A 24,186-nucleotide genomic window follows, 5' to 3' on the forward strand; every position below is an offset into this window, starting at 1 on the left:
GAGCAACGGCGGCTTGTTTTAAAGTACCCAGTTAAAACACCCAATTTTAATCGGGCCTAAAAAGACCTTGCGAGGTTACCACAATATCGATTTGGTCAGAGCCATCACTCCGCAGTTTGCAAACTGTTTGGGACTCCCTGTCCAGTATCCCAACATAAATCAGGTCTGCTCCGGTATCCTAACACTGTCTCATTTTTTAAAAAAGTATTCCTTGCTCTCTTTTGCAGAAGGGATCTGAGGCACTGCGGTTGCACGTGAAAGAGCAGTTCTCTCAAATGCACCGCTTTCTCAGTGAGAAAGAAGACAGCCTGTCCCGGGAGCTGACTGAGCATGAGAACTCAGTCCTGGAACTCATCCGAGAGAACCTGCGGAGAGCGGAGGAGGGGCTGCGGTCCCTGGACGCTCGGCTGAAGAGGCTGAATGGACAACAGGCACAGGGGGATGATATCCAGTTCCTGAAGGTAGGGTATGGGGAGAGTTCAAAAGAGCGACGTGGCTGTGAATGGGCTGGGCTGGGCGAACGACTGGAAATTTATAGAGGCACATTTGTACAACAGTGTTCCTTGGTGTCTCACAGAAGAATGATCAAACAGAATTATATACCAAACAAATGGGGGGGGGGCGAGGCTTCCTCACAGAGGTCGATTGTAAAGAGGGTGAATCAAGAGTAAGAGAGGCAGAGGGTGACCGGGGAATGGATTCCAGAACTAGGCTTTGTCGTGTTGGGTGTTCCGCTACACAGACGAACCAACACGGTTGCAGATGGTACAACTCAATTTGTTACTATCAATAACAACATCTGTAAACTTATGACTGTGGTTTGTTCTTTACCCTTTAACCTGTGGACCCAGCCCTTACACTAACTTAGAGAGGCACTCAGCACATGGTGTATGTCTGAGTGGCACGCTGTGAGCTCTGTGCCCTGAGCTGTCTCCTGCTGGAATGAGCAGGAACGGTGATGTTCCCCGTTTTATAGTGCGTGTACTCTTGCTTGTGATTGACTGTGATGTTGCGTGTGTGTTGATTGGTCCGTTGATCTGTCCATCAGTGTGTATGTGTGTTTGCACCATGATGTTTATCTGAATATCATGACAGGCTTAAGCGTGCTGAAGGCAAGTCTATCAGTAGTGGGATTAGACAACAGAACAAAAGCACATTGTGGCAAATGTATTCACCTAATGCATGTATGATACTGTAACCTATGACCTGGAAGTGGTGGTATGAGCTGCTTCCAGGTACTGTACTGTAACCCCTGTGGGCTCCGCCTCTGGCTCCGCCCTCACCGGGGACAAATATAGACCGCCGCCTGTGGGCGGCATTCATCTGTACAACCAACTCTGGCTAGCAAGTTCATGATTAATAAAGCCTAATGTTCCTTCGCTCTCTCTGCCTCTCGGTGAATTGAAGGTATATCACACTTAAACAGGAATAGGCCATACAGTGCCTCCGGCCTGCTCCCCACCATTCAATAGTTGCATGGTGAACCGATTGTGGCCTCAACTTTCCAATCTGCCCGTACCCATGCCCCTCCATCCATCTCCCCACCCCCCCATAACCCTTAATCCCCTTGTAGATTATAAATCTGTCAAATTTTGCCACAAGTACACGTCATCACCAGCATCTACTGCTCACTGCGAAAGGTAATTTCAAACACTAACTGCCCTCTGAAGTTGGACCTTCTCTAAAAGGGTCATTAGTGTTTGTAATTCGCTACAATCAAGAGGGTGCTTTACTCTGTATCTAACCCCGTGCTGTACCTGTCCTGGGAGTGTTTGATGGGGACAGTGTAGAGGGAGCTTTACTCTGTATCTAACCCCGTGCTGTACCTGTCCTGGGAGTGTTTGATGGGACAGTGTAGAGGGAGCTTTACTCTGTATCTAACCCCGTGCTGTACCTGTCCTGGGAGTGTTTGATGGGGACAGTGTAGAGGGAGCTTTACTCTGTATCTAACCCAGTGCTGTACCTGTCCTGGGAGTGTTTGATGGGCCCGTGTAGAGGGAGCTTTACTCTGTATCTAACCCCGTGCTGTACCTGTCCTGGGAGTGTTGATGGGGACAGTGTAGAGGGAGCTTTACTCTGTATCTAACCCCGTGCTGTACCTGTCCTGGGAGTGTTTGATGGTGACAGTGTAGAGGGAGCTTTACTCTGTATCTAACCCCGTGCTGTACCTGTCCTGGGAGTGTTTGATGGGGACAGTGTAGAGGGAGCTTTACTCTGTATCTAACCCAGTGCTGTACCTGTCCTGGGAGTGTTTGATGGGGACAGTGTAGAGGGAGCTTTACTCTGTATCTAACCCCGTGCTGTACCTGTCCTGGGAGTGTTTGATGGGCCCGTGTAGAGGGAGCTTTACTCTGTATCTAACCCCGTGCTGTACCTGTCCTGGGAGTGTTTGATGGGGACAGTGTAGAGGGAGCTTTACTCTGTATCTAACCCCATGCTGTACCTGTCCTGGGAGTGTTTGATGGTGACAGTGTAGAGGGAGCTTTACTCTCTATCTAACCCCGTGCTGTACCTGTCCTGGGAGTGTTTGATGGGGACAGTGTAGAGGAAGCTTTACTCTGTATCTAACCCCGTGCTGTACCTATCCTGGGAGAGTTTGATGGGGACAGTGTAGAGGGAGCTTTACTCTGTATCTAACCCTTTGCTGTACCTGTCCTGGGAGTGTTTGATGGGGACACTGTAGAGGGAGCTTTACCCTGTATCTAACCCTTTGCTGTACCTGTCCTGGGAGTGTTTGATGGGGACAGTGTAGAGGGAGCTTTACCCTGTATCTAACCCTTTGCTGTACCTGCCCTGGGAGTGTTTGATGGGGACAGTGTAGAGGGAGCTTTACTCTGTATCTAACCCCGTGCTGTACCTGTCCTGGGAGTGTTTGATGGTGACAGTGTAGAGGGAGCTTTACTCTGTATCTAACCCCATGCTGTACCTGTCCTGGGAGTGTTTGATGGGGACAGTGTAGAGGGAGATTTACTCTGTATCTAACCCAGTGCTGTACCTGTCCTGGGAGTGTTTGATGGGCCCGTGTAGAGGGAGCTTTACTCTGTATCTAACCCCGTGCTGTACCTGTCCTGGGAGTGTTTGATGGGGACAGTGTAGAGGGAGCTTTACTCTGTATCTAACCCCGTGCTGTACCTGTCCTGGGAGTGTTTGATGGGCCCGTGTAGAGGGAGCTTTACTCTGTATCTAACCCCGTGCTGTACCTGTCCTGGGAGTGTTTGATGGGGACAGTGTAGAGGGAGCTTTACTCTGTATCTAACCCCATGCTGTACCTGTCCTGGGAGTGTTTGATGGTGACAGTGTAGAGGGAGCTTTACTCTGTATCTAACCCCGTGCTGTACCTGTCCTGGGAGTGTTTGATGGGGACAGTGTAGAGGAAGCTTTACTCTGTATCTAACCCCGTGCTGTACCTGTCCTGGGAGTGTTTGATGGGGACAGTGTAGAGGGAGCTTTACTCTGTATCTAACCCTTTGCTGTACCTGTCCTGGGAGTGTTTGATGGGGACACTGTAGAGGGAGCTTTACCCTGTATCTAACCCTTTGCTGTACCTGTCCTGGGAGTGTTTGATGGGGACAGTGTAGAGGGAGCTTTACTCTGTATCTAACCCCGTGCTGTACCTGTCCTGGGAGTGTTTGATGGGACGGTGTAGAGGGAGCTTTACTCTGTATCTAGCCCCGTGCTGGACCTGTCCTGGGAGTGTTTGACGGGGACAGTTTAGGAAGAGCTTTACTCTGTATCTAACTCCGTGCTGTACCTGTCCTGGGAGTGTTTGATGGGGACACTGTAGAGGGTGCTTAACCCTGTATCTAACCCTTTGATGTACGTGTCCTGGGAGTGTTTGATGGGGACACTGTAGAGGGAGCTTTACTCTGTATCTAACCCTTTGCTGTACCTGTCCAGGGAGTGTTTGATGGGGACACTGTAGAGGGAGCTTTACCCTGTATCTAACCCCGTGCTGTACCTGTCCTGGGAGTGTTTGATGGGGACACTGTAGAGGGAGCTTTACCCTGTATCTAACCCTTTGCTGTACCTGCCCTGGGAGTGTTTGATGGGGACAGTGTAGAGGGAGCTTTACTCTGTATCTAACCCTTTGCTGTACCTGTCCTGGGAGTGTTTGATGGGGACAGTGTAGAGGGAGCTTTACTCTGTATCTAACCCCATGCTGTACCTGTCCTGGGAGTGTTTGATGGGGACACTGTAGAGGGAGCTTGATGCAGATGGTGGTCACTGGAAAATAGTTCTGTCAGTGTCAATGAAGAGATGACCATCCCCGTTAGCACTGTAGCTTCACAGCGACAGGAACCTCGATTCAATCCCCAGCTTGGGTCACTGTCTGTGTGGAGTCTGCATGTTCTCCCCGTGTCTGTGTGGGTTTCCTCCGGGTGCTCCGGTTTCCTCCCACAAGACCCGAAAGACGTGCTGTTAGGTAATTTGGACATTCTGAATTCTCCCTCTGTGTACCCGAACAGGCGCTGGAATGTGTCGACGTGGGGCTTTTCACAGTAACTTCATTGTAGTGTCAATGTAACCCTACTTGTGACAATAATAAAGATTATTGTTGTTAAAGTATTATATTTTCATTTGAGAGCGAGTAGTTTGTCAAGCTATGTCTGTTTAATGATCACACTGCAACACCAATATTCTCATGCTGGGAGATGTTTTAAATGTATTTTATTACAAACATGGGTCACAAATATCCCCCACCTTTCCTCAAAACCCCCTGCTGAGCCCCTTAACTCATACTTTATCTTCTCTAACTGCAGAAAGTCGTACAGGTCACCCAACCAAGCCGCTACACCCAGTGGCGATGCTGACTGCCACTCCAGCAAAATTCGCCACCGTGCAGTCAGAGGGGCCTAGGCCACAACATCGGCCTTCCTCCTCTCCATGAGCTCCGGCTTCTCTGAAAGACCAAATATCACCAGCAAAGGGTCCGGGTCCACCTCCTCCACCGCTATCCTGGCTAAGACAGCGAACACTCCCGTCCAGAATCTTCCCAATTTTTCGCAACCCTAAAACATGTGTGCGTGATTCGCTGGCCCCCGCCCACACCTCTCAAACTGGTCTGCCACTCCCTAAAAGAACCCATTCATTCTCGCACCATCTTAAACTGTATCAGGCTCATCCTTGCACAATAGGAGGTCCCGTTTATCCTACGCACTCCATACTCTCCAATTGATCTCCATTCCCAACTCCACTTCCCATTTCTCCTTGATCTTTACCATCCGCTCGCCTCCCTGCTCCCCAGTCACATATATATATATATATATATATATATATCCCCAATTCTTTCTGCTCCCCCAGCCACTTGTATATATCCCAATTCTTCCCTCCCCTTCCACATCCGGAAGCAGCAGTCGCTCCAGCAGGGTGTATCCCGGCAATCTAGGGAACCCCTTCCAGACCTTTCGTGCAAAGTCCCTAACCTGTAGATACCTGAACTCACTACCACTCAGCAGCTCTACCCTCTCCCTTCGCTCCTCCCTTCCTCCAAATACAGATTTGTCACCTTGACCAGCCCCATTTCCCTCCACCTCCTGTAGTGCTGGGAGATGCAAGCCTTTTGTAATCATATTATTGGCAAATATTCTTCGAGACAGAAATAAACATAGAAGCATAGAATTGAGTAGCAGGTGTACACCATTCGGCCCTTCGAGCCTGCTTAACCATTCAATGAGATCATGGATTATCATAGAATTTACAGTGCAGAAGGAGGCCATTTGGCCCATCGAGTCTGCACCGGCTCTTGGAAAGAGCAACCTACCCAAGGTCAACACCTCCACCCTATCCCCATAACCCCAGTAACCCCACCCAACACTAAGGGCAATTTTGGACACTAAGGGCAATTTATCATGGCCAATCCACCTAACCTGCACACCTTTGGACTGTGGGATGAAACCGGAGCACTAGGAAGAAACCCACGCACACATGGGGAGGATGTGCAGACTCTGCACAGACAGTGACCCAAGCCAGAATCGAACCTGGGATCCTGGAGCTGTGAGGCAATTGTGCTATCCACAATGCTACTGTGCTATTTGTGTATCTCAAAACCACGCTCTCCCCATTGTGGTAGTATGTATTGGGGGTCATGTGGGACTGGAAGCCCTAATGTCATTGGCTGTCAGATCCCGGGTCCTGGTTGGCCGTTGACCTCAAGCTCCGCCCTGAAGGCGGAGTATAAGAAGCCGGTGTCTTCCCCCGCAGGCCAGTTTACTATCGAGCTGCTGGGGAACAGACACGCTTAATAAAGCCTCATCGACTTCCCTATATTCGTCTCATGGAGTCTTTGTGCGCTTTTATTAAGCGTGTCTAAAAAGGACTATGGAGCTCAGGATCATTCTAGAATGCCTGAGGATCAGCCCCCACGCAGTGAATGCGGCAGCAGCCTTCAAACACTGGCAGACTTGCTTTGAGGCCTACCTCAGACCGACCACCAGCCGAGTCTCAGACGAACAAAAACTGCAGGTCCTGCACTCGAGGGTGAGCACGGAGATTTTCACCCTCATTGAAGACACCGACGATTTCCAGACGGCGTTCACAGCACTCAGAAGTCTCTACGTTCGCCCAGTTAACCAAAGCTACGCTCGCTACCAGCTCGCGACAAGACGGCAAGCTCCCGGAGAATCGATGGACGAGTTCTACGCCGCGCTGCTGATTTTGGGACGAGCCTGCAGCTGCCCGTCGGTGAATGCAAACGAACACACGGACATGTTAATGCGCGACGCTTTTGTGGCAGGTATGCAATCCTCCCAAATCCGCCAAAGACTTCTAGAAAAAGAGTCGCGAGGACTCTCAGAGGCACGGGCCCTAGCAGCCTCCCTAGACGTGGCCGCACGTAATACCCGCGCCTACGGCCCCGACCGCGCGGCAGGCCATTGGGCCCCGTACGTACCCGTCGCGGCAAACCCCCTACCCCCCCCCCCCCACCCCGGACACCACACAGGCTTGCGCAGTCCAAACGCCGAGTCGCACCGGGGGCGCCCGCTGTTATTTCTGCGGCCAGGCGAAACACCCCCGACAGCGCTGTCCGGCCCGCGCAGCCACCTGCAAAAGCTGCGGGAAAAAGGGCCATTATGCGGTGGTGTGCCGATCCCGCGAGGTTGCCGCCGTCCTGGGGCCACAGGGAGCCCTACAAGCAGTCTATGCGTCCCAACCCCCCCAGCACGCCATGTGCGACCCGCAGGCGCAGCCGATCTGGTTCCCGACCACCGCGGTCCCGGGAGAACTGGGAGCCCTGCACGCCGCCTACGCTCCCCAACCCCCCTCCCCGCAGCCCACGTACGACCCGCCGCCGGCGCTACCGCTTTGGGTCCCGGCCAACACACTCCACGGAGAGGAGGGGGTTTTTCGCGTCCCTAACGCCACCCTCACCCCCGTCCCGCGCCCCACGCCTGACCCGCCAGCGCCACCTACTTGGACCCCAACCACCGCTGTCCCCGGTGAGGGAGCTCCTCGCACTCCTTGCGCTCGTGGCCCCACGCCTGACCCGCCAGCGCCGCCGACTTGGGCCCCGACCACCGCTGTCCCCCGTGAGGGAGCTCCGTGCGGTCCTAGCGCTCGCGGTGAGGGAGCGCCGCGCTGTCCTAGCGCTCGCGGTCCTAGCGCTCCCCAGACCCCCCAGCACACCATGTGCGACCCGCAGACGCCGCAATTTTGGGTCCCGACCACCACGAGGGGAGGAGGGGCGCCGCCATCTTGGACCGCCCCCGACCTGTACGACGCATGGGGGTGGCCATTTTGTCCACCCCCGCCGCCATCTTGTGACCCCCCAGCCACGTGCGATGTATGGGGGCAGCCATTTTGTCCATCCCCGACGCCATCTTGGACGGCAACAACGGACCCCACCCCACTACTACAACCACGGCTCGCTTCGGTTACGCTCGATCAGGCTCGGCCCCGGACACTCCAGACGACGACGACAACGGTCCTAACTGACGGCCACGAGACGCCATGCCTAGTCGACTCCGGGAGCACGGAAAGCTTTATACACCCCGACACGGTAAGACGCTGTTCCTTGACCACCTATCCCAGTGCACAAAAGATTTGCCTAGCTGCAGGATCCCACTCCGTACAGATCCAGGGATTCTGCATAGTTACCCTAACGGTGCAGGGGAGGGAGTTCAAAAACTACAAACTTAACGTCCTTCCCAACTCTGTGCCCCCACCTTGCTGGGATTAGATTTCCAATGTAATCTACAGAGCCTTACGTTTAAATTCGGCGGCCCCATACCCCCACTCACTATCTGCGGCCTCGCTACCCTCAAGGTGCAACCCCCGTCCTTGTTTGCGAACCTCACCCCGGATTGCAAACCCGTCGCCACTAGGAGCAGATGGTACAGCGCCCAGGAGCGGACCTTCATTCGGTCCGAAGTCCAGCGGCTACTAAAGGAGGGCATAATCCAGGCCAGCAATAGTCCCTGGCGAGCGCAGGTGGTAGTAGTGAAGACAGGGGAGAAACAAAGGATGGTCATTGACTATAGCCAGACCATCAACAGGTACACACAACTAGACACGTACCCTCTCCCCCGCATATCCGACATGGTCAATCGGATTGCCCAGTATAAAGTCTTCTCCACCGTGGACCTCGAGTCCGCCTACCATCAGCTCCCCATCCGCTCAAGTGACCGCAAGTACACAGCCTTCGAGGCAGACGGGCGATTATACCATTTCCTACGGGTCCCTTTTGGCGTCACAAACGGGGTCTCGGTCTTCCAACGGGAGATGTACCGGATGGTTGATCAACATGGGTTACGGGCCACGTTCCCGTATCTCGACAATCTAACCATCTGCGGCCACGATCAGCAGGACCACGACGCCAACCTCCAGAAATTTCTCCAGACTGCCAAAGCCTTGAACCTCACGTACAACGAGGACAAGTGCGTTTTTAGCACCGACCGGCTAGCCATTCTGGGCTACATAGTACGCAATGGGATAATAGACCCCGACCCCGATCATATGCGCGCACTCATGGAATTTCCCCTCCCGCACTGCCCAAAAGCCCTGAAACGCTGCCTGGGGTTCTTTTCGTACTACGCCCAGTGGGTCCCCCAGTACGCAGACAAGGCCCGCCCCCTAATACAGACCACGACCTTCCCTCTGTCGACAGAGGCTTGCCAGGCCTTCAGCCGCATCAAAGCGGACATCGCAAAGGCCACGATGCGCGCCATCGACGAGTCCCTCCCCTTCCAGGTCGAGAGCGACGCCTCCGACGTAGCTCTAGCGGCCACCAAGCGGGCAGACCCGTGGCCTTTTTCTCCCGAACCCTCCACGCCTCAGAAATCCGCCACTCCTCAGTGGAAAAGGAAGCCCAAGCCATAGTGGAAGCTGTGCGACATTGGAGGCATTACCTGGCCGGCAGGAGATTCACTCTCCTCACTGACCAACGGTCGGTAGCTTTCATGTTCGATAATGCACAGCGGGGCAAAATTAAAAATGACAAGATCTTAAGGTGGAGGATCGAGCTCTCTACCTTCAACTATGAGATCTTGTACCGGCCCGGAAAGCTGAACGAGCCGTCCGATGCCCTATCCCGCGGCACATGTGCCAACGCACAAATTGACCGCCTCCAAACCCTCCACGAGGACCTCTGCCACCCGGGGGTCACTCGGTTTTACCACTTCATCAAGTCCCGCAATCTCCCATACTCTTTAGAAGAGGTCCGTACAGTCACAAGGGACTGCCACATCTGCGCGGAATGCAAGCCGCATTTTTTCAGGCCAGATGGAGCGCACCTGATTAAGGCTTCCCGCCCCTTTGAACGCCTCAGTCACGATTTCAAAGGGCCTCTCCCCTCCACCGACCGCAACGCATATTTTCTTAATGTAGTGGACGAATACTCCCGCTTCCCTTTTGCCATTCCCTGCTCCGACATGACCGCGGCCACAGTCATTAAAGCCCTGAACAGCATCTTCACACTGTTCGGTTACCCCGCATACGTCCACAGCGACAGGGGGTCCTCTTTCATGAGTGACGAGCTGCGCCAGTTCCTGCTCAGCAAGGGCATAGCCTCAAGCAGGACGACCAGCTACAACCCCCGGGGGAACGGGCAAGTAGAAAGGGAGAACGGCACGGTCTGGAAGGCCGTCCTACTGGCCCTACGGTCCAGGGATCTCCCAGTTTCACGGTGGCAGGAGGTCCTCCCGGACGCTCTCCATTCCATCCGGTCGTTATTATGTACAAGCACTAATCAAACGCCTCACGAGCGTCTCCTTGTCTTCCCTAGGAGGTCCTCCTCTGGAACGTCGCTGCCGACCTGGCTGGCGGCCCCAGGACCCATCTGCTGCGAAAGCATGTGCGGGCACATAAGGCGGACCCGTTGGTCGAAAGGGTTCACCTCCTCCACGCAAACCCCCAGTATGCCTACGTGGAGTACCCCGACGGCCGACAGGACACGGTCTCCCTGCGGGATCTGGCGCCCGCCGGCACCATGCACACCCCCCCGACACCATCAACCCAACCGCCCCCCTTCCTGCCACCGCCGCACCCGCCCCCTTCCCAGGAGGATCAGTCCCCCTCCCCTTTACACCGACAGCTGAAACCGTACGGCTCCTGGAGGCGACAACACTGGTACAAGCACCACCACCACCGCCGGGGCCGAGGCGATCGACACGGACGACCAGACCGCCCGACCGACTCGTGGCGTCGATGGAAAACAAAGATGGACTGTTCAAAGAACATTTTGTATTTTTCCTATACCCTCTGTAAATAGTTGCAACAGGACGAAACTGTCCAATACTGTACTACCATGTGAATGTTCTATCCTCCCAGGACCAGCCCTGTAAACCCTTACCACCATACGAAGCATCACCCCGCCGGGTTCATTTTTGACAAGGGGTGAATGTGGTAGTATGTATTGGGGGTCATGTGGGACTGGAAGCCCTAATGTCATTGGCTGACAGATCCCGGGTCCTGGTTGGCCGTTGACCTCAAGCTCCGCCCTGAAGGCGGAGTATAAGAAGCCGGTGTCTCCCCCCGCAGGCCAGTTTACTATCGAGCTGCTGGGGAACAGACACGCTTAATAAAGCCTCATCGACTTCCCTATATTCGTCTCATGGAGTCTTTGTGCGCTACACCCATACTCCTTGGCACCTTTAGAGTCTAGAAATCTGTCAAATCCTCCTTAAATATATTTGGTGACTTGGCCTCCACAACCTTCTGTTGTGGAGTTTCACAGTTTCACCACCTTCTGAGTCAAGATGTTTCTTCCCGTCTCAGTCCTAAATGGCCTATCCCGTATCCTGAGACTGTGACCCTTTTGCCTAGTCACCTCCAGCCAGAGGCAACAGCATCCCTGTCTGTCAAGCCCTGTCAGAATTGTCTACGGAGCTTTGGACACTTGAGACATGAAGGGCTCTGGGGAGCGGGCGTGGAAATGGAGCTGAAACACAAGATTAGCCATGATCGGATTGAATGACAGAGCTGGGCCGATGGGCCGAGTAGTCTTCTCCTATTTCTTGTGTTCTTGTACAATCATACTGTGCACAGTTCTGGTCATCACTTTACAGACGGGATCTGATTACACCAGGGGGGGTACAAAGGAGATTTACAGAGAACCTTACTGAGATAGCAGGACTGTCATGATGAGGAAAGGTTGGATTGGGAGAGGAGAAATTTAAGGGAGCTCCATAAAAATTTTAAAAATAAATGAATTTAGAGTACCCGATTCTTTTTTCCAATTAAGGGGCAATTTAGCCTGGCCAATCCACCTACCATGCACATCTTTGGGTTGTTGGGGTGAGACCCACACAGACATGGTGAATGTGCAAACTCCACACGGACAGTGAACCAGGGTTGGATCGAACCCGAGTCCTCAGCGCCTTGAGGCAGCAGTGCTAACCACTGTGCCACTGTGACCCCCCTCCCCCCCGGGTGATCCATAAAATTGAGAGGCCGAGAACGGGTGGAGGAAGGATGTATTTGCAGAGAGGGAAATGACCGGGGGGTGGGGGGGGGGGGGGGGGCGCCACACATATAACGCAATTGGTAAAAGGATGAGAGGGGAGTTGAGAAAGGTTTTTGCCCAGAGAGTGTTGGGTGAGATCTGGAACTCTCTGCCTCAAAAGGGGCAGAGACCCTCGTCACAAATTTTAAAAGTGCACCAATGTGGCGTAACTACCGAGGCCACGGAGCCAAGAGTAGGAAACTCATCTGGATAACTTTTTCCCTGGCGGCACAGACCTGATGGGCCGAATGGCCTTCTCTGCCATAGGATGATACAGTGTAGGCCATTCTGCCCATCATGATTGCGCCAGCTCTGTGAAAGAGCAATCCAACTCTCGAGTCCTACTCCTTCCCGAGGTCCCACGGAACGATTTTTTTCTTTCAAGCGAGTCTCCAATTCCCAACTGAACTTCACTGAGACATCGGAAGCAGATGTTGGTCATTCGGCCCATCGAGTCCAGACTGACCCTACCAGCCCCTCAGGCAATGTATTTCACCTCGAGACTTGGTTTGGCCACATCAAAATTCTCCCCAAACTCTGGCTCTATGTCCAATTATATTCACATCTGTCCTGTAGTTATGGACCCTCCCTGCCACTGATGACAAGAACTGTGCACAGTATGATTGTACAAGAACACAAGGAATAGGAGTAGACCACTCGGCCCATCGGGTCTTCTCTGTCATTCAATCCGATCATGGACATGAATTCTCCCCTACTTATCCCAGTGGATGTTGACCATCCTGCGGCCCCTGCATATCTGTCCACACAAGACGACATATTTAGCTGATGTATGGCTGAATGGGTCGTTCAGACGCAAACTGGTTAATTTGCCTCCAACATGAACAAAGTCCAACTAACATCTCTCTCTCTTTTGTACTTGCAGGGAATAAGCAAGCCAAGGTAGGTTCCCAATCTTCTCTGCCCTCCCTCCCTCTCTCTCTCTCCCCCTCTCTCTGTCTGTCTTTCTCATTCTCTCCAGGATGCAAGTTTTGGTTACCGTTGCCCTCAAACCTAACCAAATAACGACCATGTTCACAGGCCTGATGATATCCAACTGCCCGATGAAGGATCAACTGAGCTGCCTCTGGGTTTATTCAAGGGACCACTGCAGTACAAGGTGTGGAAACAGATGAAGGACTTCATCAGCCCAGGTAGAGGTACCTTTATGTGGAGCTTTAATTCCCTGCTGTGTCCAAAAAGGCTCTGAAACTTCAACATGGTGAAACCTCCTACATTCGGACAAGCGGTGCAATATTTGCCTCTCAGGAACTTATAGAATAGAACTTACTGTTTCAATCTTGCTACAACAGGCAAAGATTAGTTCCTTATTGCCCTTTAGTTAATGAGCCTTCCCGCTTTTAAATCTTTCAGTAATCGTGTTGGTACTAACGACATAGGCAGGAAGGGGCATGAGGTCCTGCAGCAGGAGTTCAGGGAGCTAGGCAGAAAGTTAAGAGACAGGACCTCTAGGATTGTAATCTCGGGATTACAACCTGTGCCATGTGCCAGTGAGGCTAGAAATAGGAAGATAGAGCAACTAAACACGTGGCTAAACAGTTGGTGTAGGAGGGAGGGTTTCCGTTATCTGGACCACTGGGAGCTCTTCCGGGGCAGGTGTGACCTGTATAAGAAGGGCAGGTTGCATCTAAACTGGAGAGGCATAAATATCCTGGCTGCGAAGTTTGCTAGTGTCACACGGGAGGGTTTAAACTAGTATGGCAGGGGGGTGGGCACGGGAGCAATAGGTCAGAAGGTGAAAGCATTGAGGGAGAACTAGGGAATAGGGACAGTGGGGCTCTGAGGCAGAGCAGACAGGGAGAAGTTGCTGAAAACAGTGGGTCTGGTGGCCTGAAGTGCATATGTTTTAATGCAAGAAGTATTACGGGTAAGGCAGATGAACTTAGAGCTTGGAACTATGATTTTGTTGCCATTACAGAGACCTGGTTGAGTGAAGGACAGGATTGACAGCTAAACGTTCCAGGATTTAGATGTTTCAGGCGGGATAGAGGGGGATGTAAAAGGGGAGGCGGAGTTGCGCTACTGGTTAGGGAGAATATCACAGCTGTACTACGGGAGGACACCTCAGAGGGCAGTGAGGCTATATGGGTAGAGATCGGGAATAAGAAGGGTGCAGTCACAATGTTGGGGGTTTACTACAGGCCTCCCAACAGCCAGCGGGAGATAGAGGAGCAGATAGGTGGACAGATTTTGGAAAAGAGTAAAAACAAGGTTGTTGTGATGGGAGACTTCAACTTCCCCAATATTGACTGGGACTCACTTAGAGCCAGGGGCTTAGACGGGGCAGAGTTTGTAAGGAGCATCCAGGAGGGCTTCTTAAAACAATATGTAGACAGTCCAACTAGGGAAGGGGCTGTACTGGACCTGGTATTGGGGAATGAGCATGGCCAGGTGGTAGACTTTTCAGTAGGGGAGCATTTCGGGAACAGTGACCACAATTCAGTAAGTTTTAAAGTGCTGGTGGACAAGAATAAAGAGTGGTCCTAGGGTGAATGTGCTAAATTGGGGGAAGGCTAATTCTAACAATATTAGGCAGGAACTGAAGAACCTAGATTGGGGGTGGATGTTTGAGCGTAAATTAACATCTGACATGTGGGAAGCTTTCAAGTGTCAGTTGAAAGGAATTCAGGACCGGCATGTTCCTGTGAGGAAGAAGGATAAATACGGCAAATTTTGGGAACCTTGGACAACGAGAGATATTGTAGGCCTCGTCAAAAAGAAAAAGGAGGCATTTGTCAGGGCTAAAAGGCTGGGAGCAGACGAAGCATGTGTGGAATATAAGGAAAGTAGGAAGGAACTTAAGCAAGGAGTCAGGAGAGCTAGAAGGGGTCACGAAAAGTCATTGGCAAATAGGGTTAAGGAAAATCCCAAGGCTTTTTACACGTATATAAAAAGCAAGAGGGTAGCCAGGGAAAGGGTTGGCCCACTGAAGGATAGGCAAGGGAATCTATGTGTGAAGCCAGAGGAAATGGGCGAGGTACTAAATGAATACTTTGCATCAGTATTCACCAAAGAGAAGGAATTGGTAGATGTTGAGTCTGGAGAAGGGTGTGTAGATAGCCTGGGTCACATTCAGATCCAAAAAGGCGAGGTGTTGGGCGTCTTGAAAAATATTATGATAGATAGGTCCCCAGGGCGTGATGGGATCAGAATACTGAAGGAGGCTAGAGAGGAAATTGCTGAGGCCTTGACAGAAATCTTTGGATCCTCACTGTCTTCAGGTGATGTCCCAGAATAGCCTTTGTTTAAGAAGGGTAGCAAGGATAATCCAGGGAACTACAGGCTGGTGAGCCTTCCATCAGTGGGAGTGAAATTACTGGAGAGAATTCTTCGAGACAGGATCTACTCCCATTTGGAAGCAAATGGACGTATTAGTGAGAGGCAGCATGGTTTTGTGAAGGGGAGGTCATGTCTCACTAACTTGATAGAGTTTTTTGAAGAGGTCACATAGATGATTGATGCAGATAGGGCAGTGGCTGTTGTCTATATGGACTTCAGTAAGGCCTTTGACAAGGTCCCTCACGGTAGACTGGTACAAAAGGTGAAGTCACACGGGATCAGGGGTGAGCTGGCAAGGTGGATACAGAACTGGCAAGGTCATAGAAGGCAGAGAGTAGCAATGGAAGGGGGCTTTTCTAATTGGAGGGCTGCGACTAGTGTTCTGTAGGGATCAGTGCTGGGACCTTTGCTGTTCGTAGTGTATATAAATGATTTGGAGGAAAATGTAACTGGTCTGATTAGTAAGTTTGCAGACGACACAAAGGTTGGTGGAATTGCGGATAGCGATGAGGACTGTCAGAGGATACAGCAGGATTTAGATTGTTTGGAGACTTGGGCGGCGAGATGGCAGATGGAGTTCAATCCAGACAAATGTGAGGAAATGCATTTTGGAAGGTCTAATGCAGGTAGGGAATATACAGTGAATGGTAGAACCCTCAAGAGTATTTGAAAGTCAGAGAGATCTAGGTGTACAGGTCCACAGGTCACTGAAAGGGGCAACACTGGTGGAGAAGGTAGTCAAGAAGGCATACGGCATGCTTGCCTTCATTGGCCGGGGCATTGAGTATAAGAATTGGCAAGTCATGTTGCAGCTGTATAGAATCTTAGTTCGGCCACACTTGGAGTATAGTGTTCAATTCTGGTCACCACCTACCAGAAGGATGTGGAGGCTTTAGAGAGGGTGCAGAAGAGATTTACCAGAATGTTGCCGGGTATGGACGGCATTAGCTATGAGGAGCGGTTGAATAAACTCGGTTTGTTCTCACTGGAACGACGGAGGTTGAGGGGCGACCTGATAGTGGTCTACAAAATTATGAGGGGCATAGACAGAGTGGATAGTCAGAGACTTTTCCCCAGGGTAGAGGGGTCAATTACTAGGGGGCATAGGTTTAAGGTGCGAGGGGCAAGGTTTAGAGTAGATGTACGAGGCAAGTTTTTTTTACACAGAGGGTAGTGGGTGCCTGGAACTCGCTGCCGGAGGAGGTGGTGGAAGCAGGGACGATAGTGACATTTGAGGGGCATCTTGACAAATACATGAATAGGATGGGAATAGAGGGATACGGACCCAGGAGGTGTAGAAGATTGTAGTTTATTCGGGCAGCATGGTCGGCACGGGCTTGGAGGGCCGAAGGGCCTGTTCCTGTGCTGTACTTTTCTTTGTTCTTTGTTCTAATCCTTCATGCTTTGACAGCATGAATCTGCTGCAAGCCTGTTTAAAATGCTTACAGGGAAAGATGTAAAATTACTTGTACATCATCCTGGCAAATGCTCCCTGGACAGGTACAGCACGGGGTTAGATTCAGAGTAAAGCTCCCTCTACACTGGCTCCATCAAACACTCCCAGGACAGGTACAGCACGGAGTTGGATACAGAGTAAAGCTCCCTCTTCACTGTCCCATCAAACACTCCTAGGACAGATACAGCACGGTGTTAGATACAGAGCAAAGCTCCCTCTACACTGTCCCATCAAACACTCCCAGGACAGGTACAGCACGGGGTTAGATACAGAGTAAAGCTCCCTCTACACTGTCCCCATCAAACACTCCCAGGACAGGTACAGCACGGAGTTGGATACAGAGTAAAGCTCCCTCGACACTGTCCCCATCAAACACTCCCAGGACAGGTACAGCACGGGGTTAGATACAGAATAAAGCTCCCTCTACACTTTCCCCATCAAACACTCCCAGGACAGGTACAGCACGGGGTTAGATACAGAGTAAAGCTCCCTCTACACTGTCCCCATCAAACACTCCCAGGACAGGTACAGCACGGGGTTAGATACAGAATAAAGCTCCCTCTACACTTTCCCCATCAAACACTCCCAGGACAGGTACAGCACGGGGTTAGATACAGAGTAAAGCTCCCTCTACACTGTCCCCATCAAACACTCCCAGGACAGGTACAGCACGGGGTTAGATACAGAGTAAAGCTCCCTCTACACTGGCTCCATCAAACACTCCCAGGACAGGTACAGCACGGAGTTGGATACAGAGTCAAGCTCCCTCTACACTGTCCCCATCAAACACTCCCAGGACAGGTACAGCACGGGGTTAGATACAGAGTAAAGCTCCCTCTACACTGTCCCCATCAAACACTCCCAGGACAGGTACAGCACGGGGTTAGATACAGAGTAAAGCTCCCTCTACACGGGCCCATCAAACACTCCCAGGACAGGTACAGCACAGAGTTAGATACAGAGTAACGCTCCCTCTACACTGTCCCCATCAAACTCTCCCAGGACAGGTACAGCATGGGGTGCGGATATCCTCAGTGCACGAAACGGGACTAAGTGTGTGTGGTGGTATGCATTAGGGGTATTACGGTACCCTGTGATACCGAGAGGCTATTGGTGGATAGATGTCGGGTCCCGATTGGATCAGCCGCCTACTGGCTGCACCCAGCAAGGCGAAGTATAAGAGCCCGGTTCTCCCAACAGCCCCATTCTGTAATTGTGCTGCTGGAGAACAAGTCTGTGTAATAAAGCCATCGATTGACTCCTTCTCATCTCGCTTCATGAGTGATTGATTGTGCTACAATTTATTACGCAGACTTTAAAAAACATGGAGCTCCGAGTCACTCCAGAGTGTCTGCGAATCAGCCCCCACGCGGCAAACTCAGCGGCCACTTTTAAACACTGGTTAGCGTGTTTTGACGGATTTCTCCGAACAGCCCCCGGCGTACCTACAGAAGACCAGAAAATGCTGGTCCTGCATTCCAGGGTGAGCCTGGAAATCTACACTCTCATAGAGGCCGCGGACGATTTCCAGGCGGCGCTCGCCACGCTGAGAGGAATCTACGTTCGGCCCGTCAACCAGGTCTACGCACGCCACCAGCTCGCGACGAGACGGCAAATCCCCGGGAATCACTGGACGAATTCTACAGCGCGCTGTTAATACTGGGGAGAAATTGCAACTGCCCACCGGTTCCGACTAATGAGCATACGGGATGGTTTGGGATGCTTTCCTGGCAGGTATGCTTTCGGCCCAAATCCGCCAGCGATTGCTGGAAAGAGACTCACTAGGCCTCAAGGAGGCACGGGCCCTCGCTGCCTTGCTCGATGTGGCATCGCAAAACGCCCGTGCCTACGCCCCCGACCCCGCGGCAGCCCCTTGGGCACTGTCGACCCCCGCCGCGACCGAACCCCCGACACCCCCCGCTCCCCCGCAGGCCTGTGCTGCCAGAGCGCCAGATCACCCGGGTAGGCCCCGCTGCTACTTTTGTGGACAAGCGAAACACCCCCGACTGCGCTGCCCGGCCCGCTCAGCCCTCTGTAAAGGGTGCGGCAAAAAGGGGCACTTTGTAGCAGTGTGTCAGGCACAGGGGGTCGCTGCAATCTCCGGGGGAGAACCGGGACCCCAACCTCAACCCCCCCCCCCCCACCAATGACCCATGTGCAGCCACCGGGCGCTGCCATCTTGGGTCCCGGACTCCTTGCGGGAGGGATGGGCGCCGCCATTTTGTGCTCCGGCCACATGCGATCAATGGACGGCGCCACCCACGACCGTGTGCGACCCGTGGACACCGCCATCTTGGCTGACGGCTAAGGACCCCGGGATGGACGGCCCCACGGGGCCTGAGGAAAACGCCCCGATGCAGAAACAGCGACTGGCTTCGGTGACCTTGGACCAGTCGCAGCCCCGAACACTCCAAACAGCAACAACGACGGTATTCATAAACGCGTATGAGACGCCCTGCCTGATCGACTCTGGGAGCACGGAGAGTTTTATACATCCCGATACGGTAAGACGCTGTTCCCTTCCGATCCACCCGAGTAATCAAAAGATTTTCCTGGCAGCAGGATCCCATTCTGTAGAGATCAAAGGGTTCTGCATCACGAACCTCACGGTGCAGGGGAGGGATATCAAGAACGATCGGCTTTACGTCCTCCCCCACCTCTGCGCTGCCACACACCTGGGGTTGGATTTCCAGCGCAACCTCCAGTGTTTAACGTTTCAATTCGGCGGCCCTATACCCCCACTCACTATCTGCGGCCTCTCGACCCTCAAGGTCGACCCGCCTTCCCTGTTTGCGAACCTCACCCCGGATTGCAAACCCGTCGCCACTAGGAGCAGACAGTACAGCGCCCAGGACCAAATCTTTATCTGGTCAGAAGTCCAACGGTTGCTGAGGGAAGGCATAATCCAGGCCAGCAATAATCCCTGGAGAGCTCAGGTGATAGTTGTAAAGACCGGGGAGAAGCAGAGGATGGTCATAGACTGTAGTCAAACCATCAATAGGTACATGCAGCTGGATGCGTACCCTCTCCCCCACATATCCGACATGGTCAATCGGATTGCACAGTACAAGGTCTTTTCCACGGTGGACCTTAAGTCCGCCTATTACCAGCTCCCCATCCACCCGAGCGACCGCAAATACACTGCTTTCGAAGCAGGTGGGCGGCTCTATCACTTTTTAAGGGTTCCATTCGGCGCCACTAATGGGGTCTCGGTCTTCCAACGGGAGATGGACCGAATGGTTGACCGGTACGGTTTGCGGGCTGCGTTTCCATAGCTCGATAACGTCACCATCTGCAGCCACGACGCCAAGCTCCGAAAATTCCTCCAAACCGCAAACGTCCTGAATCTCACATACAACAGGGAGAAATACATGTTTAGCACCGACCGTTTAGCCATCCTTGGCTACGTAGTGTGAAATGGAGTTATAGGCCCAGACCCGGAACGCATGCGCCCCCTTATGGAGTTCCCCCCTCCCTCACTGCCCCAAGGCCTTGAAACGCTGCCTGGGCTTTTTCTCTTATTATGCCTAGTGGGTCCCCAACTACGCGGACAAGGCACGTCCGCTAATTCAGTCCACTGTCTTTCCCCTGTCGACAGAGGCCCGCCAGGCCTTCAGCCGCATCAAAGCAGATATCGCAAAGGCAATGATGCACGCCATCGACGAGTCCCTCCCCTTCCAAGTCGAGAGCGATGCGTCCGACGTAGCTCTGACGGCCACCCTCAACCAAGCGGGCAGACCCGTGGCCTTTTTCTCACGCACCCTCCACGCCTCAGAAATCCGCCACTCCTCAGTGGAAAAGGAGGCCCAGGCCATAGTGGAAGCTGTGCGGCATTGGAGGCATTACCTGGCCGACTGGAGATTCACTCTTCTCACTGACAAACGGTCAGTTGCCTTCATGTTCGATAATGCACAGCGGGGCAAGATCAAGAACGACAAGATCTTGCGGTGGAGGATCAAACTCTCCACCTATAACTATGAGATCCTGTATGGTCCCTGAAAGCGGAACGAGCTTTCCGATGCCCTATCCCACGGCACATGTGCCAACGCACAAGTGGACCATCTCCGAACCCTCCATGAGGACCTCTGCCATCCGGGGGTCACTCGGTTCTGTCACTTCGTAAAGACCCGCAACCTGCCCTACTCCATCGAGGAGGTCAGAACAGCCACCAGGAACTGCCAAATCTGCGTGGAGTGCAAGCCGCACTTCTACAGGCCAGATAAAGCGCACCTGATAAAGGCTTCCCGTCCCTTTGAACGTCTCAGTCTGGACTTCAAAGGCCCCCTCCCCTCCACCGACCGCAACACGTACTTTCTGAACGTGGTTGACGAGTACTCCCGTTTCCCATTCGCCATCCCCTGCCCCGACATGGCCGCGGCCACTGTCATTAAAGCCCTCTGCACCATCTTTACACTGTTCGGTTTCCCCGCCTACATACATGGCGATAGGGGGTCCTCCTTCATGAGCGACGAACTGCGTCAATTCCTGCTCAGCAAAGGCATCGCCTCAAGCAGGACGACCAGTTACAACCCCCGGGGTAACGGACAGGTAGAGAGGGAGAACGGAACGGTCTGGAAGACCGACCTGCTGGCCCTCCGGTCCAGAAATCTCCCAGTCCCCCGCTGGCAGAAAGTCCTCCCGGACGCCCTTCACTCCATCCGGTCGCTGCTGTGTAGCACAACAAATCAAACACCTCCTTGAACACTCCCCTAGGAAGTCCTCCCCCGGAACGTCACTCCCGACCTGGCTGGCAGCTCCGGGACCCATCCTGCTCCGAAAACATGTGCGGGTGCACAAATCGGACCCATTGGTCGAGAGGGTTCATCTCCTCCACGCGAACCCTCAGTACAGGACACGGTCTCCCTGCGGGACCTGGCGCCCGCCGGATCTACACACGCACCCCCAACACCAATCACCCACTCCCTCCCACTGGCACGCCCCACAGCCGCCCCCTCCCCGGGTGGATCGGTCCTTCCCCCGGCCCCGCCTAGGGGTAGTGAAGCAGGAAGAGACATCGCTACGCTCCCAGAGACGACGGTGCCCGAGCCAGCGCCTGCATCATCGCCGGGGCTGAGACGATCGGAGAGGACGACCAGGGCACCCATTCGACTCATCGAATCATTATAACAAAGCAAGAAATGCCTCTGTAAATAATTCAGTTGCCCAGTAAAAGCGGCATTGTAAATAGTGCTAGCAGTTTGATATCGGAGCATAGCCGCTGTGTTAGTGGCATCCCAGGTATCGACTCTGTAAACCCCTACCACCATACGGCCCACTACCCCCGCCGGGTTCTTTTTTAACAAGGGGTGAATGTGGTGGTATGCATTAGGGGTATTACGGTACCTGTGATACCGAGAGGCTATTGGTGGATAGACGCCGGGCCGCGATTGGATCAGCCGCCTACTGGCTCCACCCAGTAAGACCGAGTATAAGAGCCCGGGTTCTCCCAGCAGCCGCATTCTGTAACTGTGCTGCTGGGGAACAAGTCTGCGTAATAAAGCCATCGATTGACTCCTTCTCATCTCGTCTTGTGAGTGATTGATTGTGCTACAGTGTGACCTCGTCGGGGTGAGGCCCCAATCTACCTGGATGGGCATTAAATAGCGGGGTGTTTGTCGGCACTCTGCCCAGGATTCTGAGGAGCCGGAGAAATGCCCATTGGGAATTTAAACCTTTGTAGGAAATTCCACGTCGTTCTGCACATCAGGGAATTCTTCAGGGTCCTGACCCACTTCCTTTCTGTTGTCCAACTGGTTTCCCGGTGACGGGAAACATAGAAAGTAGGAGCAGGAGTCAACCATTCGGCCCTTCAACCCTGCTCCGCCATTCCGTATTAACGTGGCTGATCTGGGAAGATTTGGACCAATGGTGTTCACATGAGAGTCAAAAGGACAGAGTAACAGATTTGTCATTTTCAAAAGGGAATGGGGTAATTACTTGAGTCGAGAGGGTTAGGGAGGGAATAGAGCTGGGAGATGGGATGAATTGGCAACCGTTTGATAGAGCAATCACAGGCACACTGGGTAGAATGGCCACCTCTTGTGCTTTCACTTTGAATGACCTGGTGTTGATGGCTGTGTTTAAACCTGAATTTGTCTCTCCCTAGTCCTGGAATCCCTGGTGTTCGACCCGAGCTCTGCCCACCAGAGGCTCCTGGTGTCCGAAGACCTGACCCACGTGCGGCTGACCAACTCCAACCAGCAGCTGTTCCACACGGCCGAGCGGTTCAACCCCTGCGTTAACATCCTGGCAGCCCAGGGCTTCACGTCTGGCAGGCACTACTGGGAGATCGAGGTGGGGAGCAAGACGGCCTGGGACCTGGGGCTGGCCAAGGAGTCGGTCCAGAGAAAGGGCCGGATAACCCTCTCTCCTATCGATGGCTACTGGACGATTTGGCTGCGGAATGGAGATGAGTACAAGGCCCTCGACTGGCCGGCTGCGCCCCTCACCCTGACCGTCAGGCCCAGGAAGGTGGGGGTCTACCTGGATTTCGAGGGAGGCCAGGTGTCCTTCTATAACGCTGACAACATGACCCATGTCTACACCTTCAAAGACACCTTCACAGAGAGACTCTTCCCCTATTTCAGTCCGTACTTAACCAGCTGCCCAGGCAATGCCGAGGGCCTGCGACTGTGCAGCCTCAAACTGTAACCTCCAGCCCAACACTTACCCCTCCCTTCCTAGTCCCTGAAACCTGCTGGGGCTTGTATCCCCACCACCCCTCCCCCGGCCCCTGTAAAATTGGTTAACCTCCTTCATCTTCACTCCCCCTCCTCCCCTGGGCCCCTTTCTTACAGTCTCGATTGTAATGATCTGCATTATGTAATGATTAAATGTATCACGGCTTCTACGCAAACAGTGATTATTGTTAATGTTATTCCAGGTTGAACACAGCACTATGACTCTGATTCTGTTATTGATTTTTAACAATCAGGAAAACATCCCCCCCCCCCCCCCTCAAACTGCTGCCGCTGCTCCGCCGCAACGCCCCCCCCATCCCATCCTCGGGCCTCGACCTCCCCCTTCCCAGGTCTTGCCTCCAGGTTCAGGGTCCCGTGTTGGAGAGAATGTTTACTGTCTGCACAAGTGTGGGTTAACCTGGTGGATTCACTTTGTGAATGGCTTGGCACGCGTTGGTGTTCATTTTGTATGGGACTATAGGGCACCATGGGGGAGCGTGTGTTTGTGTGGGTGGGGGGAGGGGGTTGCTGTGTGTGATAGTTGGACTGCTCTGGAACTTCATGGTAATGCATTTTGGAAGGTCTAATGCAGGTAGGGAATATACAGTGAATGGTAGAACCCTCGAGTATTGAAAGTCAAAGAGATCTAGGAGTACAGGTCCACAGGTCATTGAAAGGGGCAACACAGGTGGAGAAGGTAGTCAAGAAGGCATACGGCATGCTTGCCTTCATTGGCCGGGGCATTGAGTATAAGAATTGGCAAGTCATGTTGCAGCTGTATAGAACCTTAGTTAGGCCACACTTGGAGTATAGTG

The 24,186-nt window shown here is 53.0% G+C and overlaps 1 protein-coding gene across 1 annotated transcript; it reads left to right on the forward strand.

Moving 5' to 3' along the window:
* LOC140390250 (nuclear factor 7, ovary-like) lies at positions 1 to 23,502 on the forward strand. The gene is made up of 4 exons (XM_072475238.1): positions 1 to 461; positions 12,822 to 12,838; positions 12,977 to 13,089; positions 22,798 to 23,502. The coding sequence occupies exons 1-4, from the start codon at positions 276 to 278 to the stop codon at positions 23,340 to 23,342; spliced, it is 861 nt and encodes a 286-aa protein (XP_072331339.1). The 5' UTR covers positions 1 to 275; the 3' UTR covers positions 23,343 to 23,502.
* The last annotated feature ends 684 nt before the right edge of the window (positions 23,503 to 24,186 follow it).

This window comes from Scyliorhinus torazame, chromosome 14, assembly GCF_047496885.1.
Source record: "Scyliorhinus torazame isolate Kashiwa2021f chromosome 14, sScyTor2.1, whole genome shotgun sequence".
NCBI classification, from domain to species: Eukaryota; Metazoa; Chordata; class Chondrichthyes; order Carcharhiniformes; family Scyliorhinidae; genus Scyliorhinus; species Scyliorhinus torazame.